Below are 12,469 nucleotides of genomic sequence, written 5' to 3' on the forward strand. Positions count from 1 at the left end.
TTTTATCTCATTCTTGTTGATTTCTTGGGTGTAGTTGTGGCACAGGGGTGAACTCGCCAAAACATGGGTAATCCAAGGAAAGGATATGGGGCTGGAGATAACCACAGTCTCAGCAATCTTTTTCCCAGTAACCAGGGGTGGTTGAGCTTAATTCTGAACTTTAAAATAATTTTTTTGTACTTCAGACCTTTTATATAATGAAAAATGCCTTGATCTGTATTCTTATAAATGGTGCTAAAATATGGTACTCCTACAGGAACCAGGGCAATCCACAGTAATGTTGGTTACTTCGAGTTTTTCAATGTGGGAAGAAAGCCAAAATGAATGTATTTAATGAAAAAAAAAAAAAAGACTTCCACATCTGAGATCAATAGTGGGAATCAGTAGCATTTATTATTTTGAGTGGGGCATCTAATCAGGGCTGCTGAAGAGAACAACAGGAACACTAACCAAGATGAAGTGATCTGCCCATGAACTGGTCCTGTCAGGAATAAAATGTTCAGGTCCCAAGAATTCCTCTCCCAACAGAAGCCCAGCTGGGCACAGATCACTTACCGGAAAACCTTCAACTGTCTTCATGAGCACCTCCCTACACATCCCAGGTTGAGAAGGTGTCAGCCTGGGTTCAGGGAAGAGAAAGTCCCGTGTGTTTTCTTCATAGTAGGCCAACTCTTCCCACACTAGAAACAAAGGAAGAAAGGCATAAGTAGATTTATGTTCTGAAAATGATGTATCTACATCCCTGAGTTTAACAAAATAAAAGCTTAGACAAGTGATGGCAGAGACAGCACTCAGATAAAAATAGACATTTTGATCACAGCACCTGTTATTCAAGAGGCAACGACTTCTACTACTTTTTGTCTCATGCATAATTTTTAAAAGCCTTCCCAAGTCACTGCAGAGAAAAAGACTATCTAAAAGGTTGCTCCACAAAATAGAACAAAAGGGAAAATCTCTTTCCATCCATCTCTTTCCATCCAACATCAACAAATGTTTTCTAAGGACATACCGTGGGCGAGGTCCTAGGGATAGAACAGGCAGACAATGCCCTGTTCAAAGGTTACAGTGTAGACTAGGGTTCCATGTGTTCTGTGATGCAGGAATGTCAGCGTCCCAATGGCTCAGAGAACAGCCAGAGCTGTGGTTCTCAGCAGTACTGGTACCAAACCCAGGGACATTTTGGAAATTTGTGGAGAAATTTCACAGGCAGGAACCAAAGTTCAAGGTATTCTGCAATGCTCAAGACACTCCTGCACGACTTTTTAACATCCTACCAGACATTCTTTCAGGCAAGAAAACTTTTTATAGTTATCTGAGCCTGGAATCTAACTGTTACATATAAACACAAAGCATTTTTTTGTACAACTTAAAAATACACTGAATTTTCAGGAATGCAGGTACCATGTAAATTAAGGAACAATTGTACTTTGCTTTGTTTGGATATTTACCAAGACCCTTTTGGCATTTTGAAAATCATATCACATCCAAATATTACATTTTGCTCAACATTTACATATTAGTATACATGTCATTTTATTTTAAATCATTTTCCTTTGTATTTCTCCTTTATATTATGGCCTGAACACTATATATTTTTTGCAGTGACCTATATAATTGGTTATATTAACTGCGAATATTATTTCAGTATGGTAAAAGGGATAGTATGAAATACTCATTACCAAAAGATCATCTTGGGTATAATATGATTAAGAATCACTGAGCTAAAGGATGGAGAAGGTGCCTTCTACAAAGCAGGTGCTACACAAGTGGTTTGGACCAAGAGGGGCCCCTGTACAGAGCACCACCAAAAAAGTAACTGTAGTCAGTGAGGTAGCTTTGATACTGACCAGGGTTCCCGGCCTTCCCCAATCAATAGCAATTGACTAGAGGCTAGATAAGAAACTCAGGCAAGCCTTTACTGGGGCCCCTGCGACCCTGGGAGCAAAAACAAATGACGTTTCCCTTGCTTGCTCGGTCCCCGAGGCGGGGTGAGCTGGTTCCTTATGTGGGGGTGAGGGTAGGGATGTGTCCAGGGATCAGGCCAGAAGGTGGCTTAGGTGTTTTGCCCACCCCTCCGGTGGTGTGTGTTGAGTGCAGGCGGCATGCTCAGTACCCTGCATTTGCTCCCCGACACCCTGTTTTTGCTCCAGGCTCTTCAGAAGTGGCAGTTGGGTTTTTTGGTCCCTTTGTATCTTTTGTCCAGAATTTGCCCCAACTGCCCATGCACACAGTTATTTTTAGTCCCATATAGTTTCTCTGTATTTTGTTGCTGGAGGATAGGTGTGTCCAGGTGCAGGCATTGTAGCAAAGGGTCCCAGGTCCCAGCCTGTCTCAACTTTACTGTTTTGTGACTCCTATTTTATTTGTCTGAAGAATTCTGATGAGGGTATATTTTGGTGCATCAACTGTAGAAAATAACTGACCTTACATCAAATAATATGATGGATTAATTTCTTCCTACTTATTCCATTTAATGTGAATGTTTGGATTCTAACAAGGATCAAAGTGCAAAAAGAATGTGGTCTATATTTTTCATCATATTTCTTTCTCTTCTTCCCTTCTCAGACATGCTCCAGCCACAAAGGACTGACGATGCATCTTTCCCTCCTCTGCTCTGCACTTCCTCAGCTTATGCTATTTCTTACAAAACATCCTTTCTTCCTTCCCACCCTGTTGAGATTCTATTCATCTTTCAAGTTTCACCTTAAGTGTCTTATAGTATCTCCAACATAACAGGTCCAAAATAGAACTCTTGACTTTTTTCCACAAATAAGCTCTCCCCTACCTTCCCATCAGAGGAGCCAGTACTAGTTACTCAAGCCAAAAATCTAGGATTTATCCTTGATTCCACTCTCACTCCTTACATCAATCCATTAGCAAGTTCTGTTGACTATATCTCCAAAATAAATCTAAATTTTGTTCCCTTCTCTCTATTATTACAGCTACCACCATGGTCCAAGCCCTTACCCTCCTCTTTCCTGGACTGCTGCCATGACCTCCTAGCTGGTCTCCCTGCTTCCATTCTTCCTGAACTCAAATCTATTCCCCACACACTGTGATGTTACATCAGATTGTGACTTTCGCCTGGTTAAACTTTCCAATAGGCTTGCCATCATATTAGAATAAAATCTAAGCGTCTTATCCTAGCCTTTAAGACTCTGTATAATCAGGCCTCTAATCACCTCTCCTACTTCCTTTATTATCACTCTCCTCGTTGGTCATTCCTTAGCATCCCTCCTGCCCTTCTTGCTGTCCCTCAAACACACCGAGGTCATCTCTACCTTAAAGATTTGTCCGTCTTCGGACTTCCCTGGTGGCGCAGTGGTTAAGAATCCGCCTGCCAATGCAGGGTACATAGCTGCAATCCCTGGTCCGGGAAGATCCCACATGCCACAGAGCAACTAAGCCCGTGTGCCACAACTACTGAGCCTGCGCTCTAGAGCCTGCAAGCCACAACTACTGAGCCCGCAAGCTGCAACTACTGAAGCCCACCTAGAGCCCGTGCTCCACAACAAGAGAAGCCACCTCAATGAGAAACCTGCGCACCACAACGAACAGTAGCCCTAGCTTGCCGCAACTAAAGAAAGCCCACGTGCAGCAACAAAGAACCAACGTAGCAAAAAATTTATATATATATTTAAAAAAAAGGTACTGGATTTAGGGCTCACTCTAAATCCAGGATAATCTCACCTTGAGATCCTTAACTTAATTAGCATCATACATTCAATGATCTGTGATACCAGCCCAGCAGTGCTCCCAGCACTATGCTGGTCTCCACGAACATTGTGTGTTTTCGATCGTATGTTCCTATTGGGAACAAACACCTGGTATGGTGTTCTACACAGTGGGCTTTTCCCTTTTCCTTTCATATGTTTTTGGCTAGTTCTTGTCACTGCATTCAAAATGATAGCTATTACTTACTATTCCTACATTTAGCAAGAATTAAGATAAAAATGAGAGGTCCGAAAATTGGAAGTGAGTTATCTGCTATCTTTGGAATCACCAGAATAAAAAAGAAACTGAAATAGGGTTAGAGAAACAGAAGGCTGTGAAGCTTCTCAATTCTGTCTCTCTGGTTTGGTCATTTTCTAAAGATCCAAACTACCACCCAGTGTGAAAATGTCAGCACACCAAGGGGATGTTACAGCAAGAGCCTAGGTTATAAATAATAAATAAACATGTGCACAGGCTGAGCAAGTCTCATAAGCCAAGTAAAATGCCTGAAAGAGCTTGGTGTTCTTAATAGGCTAACGGCACAGACAGGGACATCGTCAATGCCATCAGTGAAAAACTTCTCCCTGAAAAAGGAAACAAATGAGACTTTAAGAGAAATAATAATTTTAATAACGATACTGGTTCTAGAAATATCTAACATTTAGAGAGCATATCAGAATTGACAGCTTGCTTCCCCATATGGAGTCTCACTTGATTCCTTCTTTACAGATAACTGAGGCTCTGAGAGTTAAGACACTTGTCATGATGCCAAATGGCAAAGCAGGAATTCAAAACCAGATCATCTGAGGCAGGAGTTCTTTCCTTGCTGATGCCTAGTAAACATCACTACAAAGTATAAAATCAAGCTCTGGGGCTTCCCTGGTGGCGCAGTCGTTAAGAATCCACCTGCCAATGCAGGGGACACGAGCATTGGTCTGGGAAGAGCCCACATGCTGCGGAGCAACTAAGCCCGTGTGCCACAACTACTGAGCCCGCACTCTAGACCCCGCGAGCCACAACTATTGAGCCCGCGTGCCCAGAGCCCGCGCTCCGCAACAAGAGAAGCCACCGCAATGAGAAGCCCGCACACCACAACGAAGAGTAGCCCCCACTCACCGCAACTAAAGAACGCCTGCACGCAGCAACGAAGATCCAACGCAGCCAAAAATAAACAAATTAATTTTAAAAAAATCAAGCTCTGATTCACAGAATGGGTGCCCACTAAAAAAGAGCATTTTACAGCTGGACTGAGCATTTTACAGCTGGACTGAATATACATGACTTATCCCAAAGTAGAAGTTTCTGTGTAAGAGGTCAATAAAAAAAAAAAGCACCAAGCTCACTGTCAAACAGAATTATGCTGCCCCCCTGTGTCTATTTGCTTTTTCCCATCTTTGTAAACTGAAGACCCAGAGGAGTCTTTATTACTTCTAAGCCAAATCATTGGATCTCTTCATTCTTTAGAAGTAAAGTCGTATGCAAATCTGAGGTACTTGTATCACAAACTTAATGGTCATAATATGTCTTTTGATTATAGTAAGTGTGTTTGAAAGTGCTATGAAAAAATATCAAACACAGTAATATCTACAACAAAATGAAAAGGTAACAATTCGGCCAATGAAGAATTGTTCCCTGAGAACCTAAATGTGGCCCATGTGACCCCACAGCACAGTCCACTTGAGACTTTAAGCAAATCATTTTTACTTAATTATCTAGTATCAAGAACCAGCAGATCAAGGCGGCTCACCGTCACCACTCTGTACCTGGTGCCACTGGCATAATACCAGGAAGTGGCACAGTGTAGGGCATTTTCTAAGTACACCTTCAATAAACATATGTTGGACAAATTAATGGATCAATCTGTAATGCATCTGAAGTTAAAATTAATTATATCAAGCAATTCAAGTTTAATTCCACTAAAATTACAATCTGAAACTGAAGGATTGTAGACAAAAGGAAGACAAGTACAATAAAGCCCCCACTTTGTATCTGATTAACTTCTGAGTTATAACCTGTAAGCATGCACCCAGCTTCAATATTCTCCAGTCATCACAATTTTGAACTATTCTTGCAACCTTCTCACAGATGTATTTCCGGTCAAGTAAAAAAAAAAAATGGCAGTCAAAAATATACCAAATTTTAAAATGTTGCAGGAAATATATATTCAACCTATATATATACACATATATATATTAAATATACATATACTAAATATTAGCCATAGTTAACATTTATGTACATATATGTGAGTGTGTGTTTGTGTATATGTCTATATATTTTAAAATTGAATATACTAAATGCATTATATATATTAAATGCATTATTAAATGCCTAAAAAAGATATACAACAAATTGTTAATTGTAATTATTGTCAGAGGTTGTTGATGAATGTGGCATTTTACTTTTTATTTTATATTATTTTGTTATTTAAAATTTTTACAGTGAGAATATTTATTATAGATATTGGGTAATCTTTTTAACTCACGAAAAATTAAATAAGATCAAAATGGTCCTGCTCCTATTTTGTTAGCATACTAAAATATAACTTGCCAGTTAACAGTGACATACGTTTGAACATAAAATTGGGTCAAATAAAAAACTTATGGGAGAAAACTCAATGCCCAGATTTTAGCCTGTTACTTTTAGGCTAAAAAACATTCAGTGAGAATTTCTGAAAAGCAGGTAGGAGGCATCTCTGATCTTCCCTCTGTTCTGCCTACCTAAGAAAGCACTGACATATACAGCAGTGTCCATCCCTAGACCCACCGAGAGTGGGGTTCTTATCTGTTTTCAGTACCTGCCTCTGCCAACAAACCAAGCAGCAGAAGAAAGAACTACAGACTCCTGGGTCCACTCCACTCCACTGGGGCCCTTGACCTGCTCCAGAACAGCCACAGTAGGCAGGGCCATGATCCTCATAAAAGCCTCCACAGCCACCTCTGCTTTAGCTGAGGCATCTGCCAGACTCACCTTCCTTCTCCCATGCTTTCTTAAGAAAAAGAAAGTTTCACACAATAAAATATCAAAATAATACAACAAAACAGGGGAAATACATATGTGTTAAGCATAATTGATTTAAAACTTTGGTAAAAATATCAGGAATTTATACCAAAATGCAATGTTAATATGCAGACATCACTCCACAAGTAATCAAAGGACACTGACAGTCATACTATACAGAAGGAAAGAAAGAAAACAAATTATAATATGGGAAAATGGAAAATTTCTGAAGTAAATTTAAAATGTCAAGGTTGTCACAAATCGTATCTAAAAAGAAGGGACCGGAAAATATGGTAAAATACATTTTAAAGAATTGTTACACACTTTATAAACACAAAAAATCCAAATGATAGCATCCAGCATTAGCTAGGATATGGGGAACAGGCACTCTATACAGTGCTGAATGTAGTAGAAATAATGGAAACTTGCTGGGGATCAGTTTACTCTCAGGTTATAAGATATGGTTCAATCTAGCAATTCTATTCTTTACAAATATATCAAGAGAAAAAATAATTGTTATAAATATATGAAAGACAAGGAAATCCTAATGCTCAACAATATCAATTTAAGATTGGTAATAACACTATGGAAAATACATAGCTATTGAAAATGACAAATAAGTTACCTACAGGTAACAATGTAGAGTGAAAAAGTAAAACCCAAAGTATTATTTACAGACTTTTTATAGACCTATAAAAACACATAAGTAAATTCATGAAATTCTTCATGATATCAAAAATAATGCTTTTCGATCTGTTTTTAAAAATTACAATATAACAGTAACATATAATTGGGGAAGTTAGTAAGAGAAGAAAATGTATGTGACATTATTTATGTAAAAATTCCATATCCATGTGTTCTTCTAACCACAGAGAAAGAGCAAGAAACATGTTCACCAAAATATAAATAAAGGTTTCCTCATCATTTGGGGATGCTTTTTACAAGTTAAAACTGTGAAGCTGGGAAGGAAAAGGGCAAAGCGTATGGCAGCAAAGATCAGAAGAGTATTAGAAATGTTTCTGAGTTTTAGGTATCCTCTCTCTCTCTCTCTCTCTCTCACACATACACACACACACACACACACACACACATACACACGCAGACTCTAAAATCACCAGATAATCAGCCACATTGAGAAACTCTGAGAAGTGGTGTCACCAGGTGGCAGTTCCTACGTGCTCTCACTAGCTCAGGTCTCTTGCATAACACAAAACAAAGTCATCACAGAACAGTTTCCTCCTAAAGTCCCATGATTCCAGCACAGAGGTCTCAAACTTTTTCTGCAAAGGGCCAGAGAATAAATATTTTAGGCTTTGCAAGCCATATAGTCACAACTACTGAACCCTCATTCCAGCACAAAAGCAGCCATAAACAATACTTCTATGAATGAGCATGGATAAAACATCACAGACGATGAAATTTCAATTTCATATAATTTTCATGTATCAGTAAATGTTCTTCTTTAAAAAAATTTTTTTCCAACCATTTAAAGATGTAAAAACCAAAGACAGTTTGGCAGTTCCTTAAAAAGTTAAACATGGAGTTACCATGTGACCCAGCGATTCCACTCCTAGGTATATACCCAAATACATATCCAAGAGAACAGAAAACACGTATTCACACAACTTGTACATGAATGTTCACAGAAGTGTTACTCATAATATCCAGAAGGGGAAACAACTCTAATGTCCATCAACTGATGAATGGATAAACAAAATTCGGCATATTCATATAAAAGTACATTATTTAGTCATAAAAAGGAAGTACTGACATATGCTTCAACAAGGATGAACTTTGAAAACATTTTGCTAAGTGAAAGAAGCCAGACATAAAAGGGCACAAATTGTGATTCCATTTACATGAAATGTCCAGAATGAGCAAATCAATTAGAGACAGTAAGTAGATTAGTGGTGGCCAGGGGTTGGGAGGAGGAGGGAATGAGGAGTGACTGCTAATGAGTACAGGATTTCTTTTGGGGGTAATAAAAATTCTAAAATTAGATAGTGGTGATGGTCACACCATCTTGTGAACATACTAAAAACAATTGAATTGTACACTTGAAAATGGTGAATTTTATAGTATATGAAGTAAATCTTAATTCTTAAAAATGTAGAAGCCATTCTTAACTCACAGGCCATACAAAAACAGACTACAGGCCGGATTTGGCCTGGGGGCTGTCGTTTGCCAACCCTGTTCTAGCATCAACAGAGAAGATGGCTTTGGGTTTCACACACACACAAACACACACTCTCACTCACTCTACAAATTACGACACAGCCAAAAGCAAACACTTGAAAGAAGCTGAGCCAGGACTAAAAAAATTATTTGATGATTATTAGATAAAATTATGAAAAAATGGAAAGTCAAAGAACCTGTTTAAGCTATGCTCACTGCTTTTTCAAACCCATAAAGTTACTCTTCTGAAAATGGGCAAAATTCAACAGACCGGTGGGGGTAAAAAGCATGTGTTATATAAAGCACAGCTTTTAAATGCCAGTCCCCATTTTGTCATGCCAAAATCCTTTTAAAATTAAATTAAACTAATTTAGAAATTCATTTATTGGCACATTACCTGGAGGCACTAGCTGTATTAACTCAAACCTGGTTAGAAAGCCTAAAAAGGAAAAATGAGATATTAATACTTTAGAATACTGTCAGAGTTTTTCATTAATTACTAAGTTTAAAACTACCATAATACCCCATTTACATTACTACTACTGATAGTAAGTGGCATACCAACAATGATTCAGGTATTTCTAGACCCAATAAATTGGGGGCATGGGGTGAGAATAACGGAGTTATAAACATAGTATTTTGTCTCCTGAAAAATACTGACAAAATATGATATTTTCTCTCTTAAAGATGTATTCATAAATCACAGAAATAACAATATACTACTTTTCATTTTAAAAATTCAAAATACAACTGTTATCCATTAACCTATAAAAGCTTATCTTGCTTAAAACAGTATGCTATATGACTATATAAATTAGACATAAAACAACATTTTTTTATATTTCCTGAGTTCAAAATATATTTAGAAATAGTGAGCTCGAAGAAGATATACAGATTGCTAACAAACACATGAAAGAATGCTCAACATCACTAATCATTAGAGAAATGCAAATCAAAACTACAATGAGGTATCACTTCACACCAGTCAGAATGGCCATCATCAAAAAATCTACAAACAATAAATGCCAGATAGGGTGTAGAGAAAAGGGAACCCTCTTGCACTGTTGGTGGGAATGTAAATTGATACAGCCACTATGGAGAACAGTATGGAGGTTCCTTAAAAAACTAAAAATAGAACTACCATACGACCCAGCAATCCCACTACGGGGCATATACCCTGAGAAAACCATAATTCAAAAAGAGTCATGTACCACAATGTTCACTGCAGCTCTATTTACAATAGCCAGGACATGGAAGCAACCTAAGTGTCCATCAACAGATGAATGGATAAAGAAGATGTGGCACATATATACAATGGAATATTACTCAGCCATAAAAAGAAATGAAATTGAGGTATTTGTAGTGAGGTGGATGGACCTAGAGTCTGTCATACAGAGTGAAGTAAGTCAGAAAGAGAAAAACAAATACCTCATGCTAACACATATATATGGAATCTAAAAAATATATATATATAAATGTTCTGAAGAACCTAGAGGCAGGACAGGAATAAAGAGGCAGACGTAGAGAATGGACTTGAGGACACGGGGAGGGGGAAGGGTAAGCTGAGACGAAGTGAGAGAGTAGCATGGACTTATATATACTACCAAATGTAAAACAGATAGCTAGTGGGAAGCAGCCACATAGCACAGGGAGAGCAGCTCAGTGCTTTGTGACCACCTAGAGGGGTGGGATAGGGAGGGTGGGAGGGAGACGCAAGAGGGAGGAGATATGGGGACATATGTATAGGTATAGCTGATTCACTTTGTTATAAAGCAGAAACTAACACACCATTGTGAAGCAATTATACTCCAATAAAGATGTTAAAAAAAAAAAAAGGAAATAGTGAGCCCATGTTCAATGTCTATAAGGACCAGAATAAAATTTAAATATTAAAAGTAATTTAAAATACAAATGGTATAACAATAAAAGATCAGTAAAGATAATTCCCACAAAATATTAGAAGTAAAAACATTTTAATATGGACAATAATGGTGATTACAGTTAATACTGTACTTGAAAGTTACTAAGAGAGTAGATCTTAAATGTTCTCACCACAAAAAAGAAATGGTAATTATGTGATGTGCTAGAGGTGTAAGCTAACACTACTGTAATAATCATTTTGCAAAATATCTGAGTATCAAATCAACATGTTGTTACCTTAAACTTACACAATGTTGTATGTCAATTATATCCTCAAATAAAGCTGAAAAAAATATATACAATAAAAGTAAAATTCTCCCTTTGTAGATTTATGAAAAACATGAATACATGAGGACAGAATTTTAAATGCCAAGAAACTTAAAAGCCAAGACACCCCATAATTTGGGTTTTCCAAACAGGAAGAAGGACTATATCCTTTCCAACCATCACCCCAATGGTAATGTAAAGCGCTTAATCTATCTCAGTCTCTAAATTCCTTACACTCAATTAATTCTCACCACGTGTCATGTCATGAATTAGAAGACTTAATATTGTTCAGATGGCAATATTCTCCAAACTGATCTACAGGTTCAATGCAACCTATCATTGCCTATCAACATCCTAGCTGGCTTCTTTGCAGAAACGGACAAGCTGATCCTAAAATTCGTATGGCAAACTAAAGGAACCCAAATAGCAAAAATAGGCTTGAAAAAGAAGAACTAAGTTGGAGGACTCACACTTCCTGATTTTAAAACTTTCTATAAAGCTACAATAATCAAAATAGTGTGGCACTGGAATAATGATAGATTTGTGAATCAATGCAATAGAATTGAGACAACCCCCGCCCCAAAAAAAACACCTCACATTTACAGTCAATTGATTTTCAACAAGAGTGCCATGACCATTCAATGGGGGAAAACTACTCTTAGTAACAATGGTGCTGAGACAACTGGATCTCCAGATGCACAAGAATGAAGTTGGACCCTTAGCTCATGCCATTTACAAAAATCAACTCAATATGTATTATAGACGTAAATGTAAGAGCTAAAACGATAAAACTCTTAGAAGAAAATATAGACATAAATCTTTAACTTGAATTACACAATGGTTTCTTAGTTATGACATCAAAGGCAGAAGTAACAAAAGAAAAATAGATAAAATATAATTCATCAAAATTAAAAACTTTTATGTTTCAGAGAACACCATTAAGAAAGCAAAAAGATAATCCAAAGAATGGGAGAAAGTATTTGTCAATCATACATCTGATATGAAAGTTATATCTATAATATATAAAGAACTTACAACTCAATAATAAGAACCCAATTAAAATATAGGAAGAGGATCCGAATAGACACTTCTCCAAATAAGATATACAAATGGCCAATAAGCACATGAAAAAATGCTCAACATCATTAGCTATCAGGGAAATGCAAATCAAACCCACGAGGTACCACTTCATACCCACAAGGATGGCTACCAAGCAAAAGGATAAATAATAACAAGTGTTGGCCAGGATGTGGAGAAATCAAATCTCATATATTGCTGGTGGAATGTAAAATGATACAACTCCTTTGGTATAGTCTGGAAATTCCTCAAAAAATTAAACTGAGTTACCATATGACCCAGCAAGTCCACTCCTAGGCATACACCCAAGAGAAAT

General features: G+C 37.5%; 1 protein-coding gene across 3 annotated transcripts in view; it reads right to left on the reverse strand.

The window, feature by feature from the left end:
* SPATA6L (spermatogenesis associated 6 like) overlaps positions 1-12,469 on the reverse strand; it is a 59,433-nt gene that overhangs the window by 27,879 nt on the left and 19,085 nt on the right. For all 3 annotated transcript variants that reach the window (XM_061201239.1, XM_061201241.1, XM_061201240.1), the window contains 2 exons: positions 9,287-9,328; positions 556-680 (listed from right to left, as the gene is read on the reverse strand). In XM_061201239.1, the coding sequence (XP_061057222.1) occupies positions 556-680; positions 9,287-9,328 (167 nt within the window). The remainder of the gene's footprint in view (positions 1-555; positions 681-9,286; positions 9,329-12,469) is intronic.

Source organism: Eubalaena glacialis, chromosome 9, assembly GCF_028564815.1.
Source record: "Eubalaena glacialis isolate mEubGla1 chromosome 9, mEubGla1.1.hap2.+ XY, whole genome shotgun sequence".
NCBI classification, from domain to species: Eukaryota; Metazoa; Chordata; class Mammalia; order Artiodactyla; family Balaenidae; genus Eubalaena; species Eubalaena glacialis.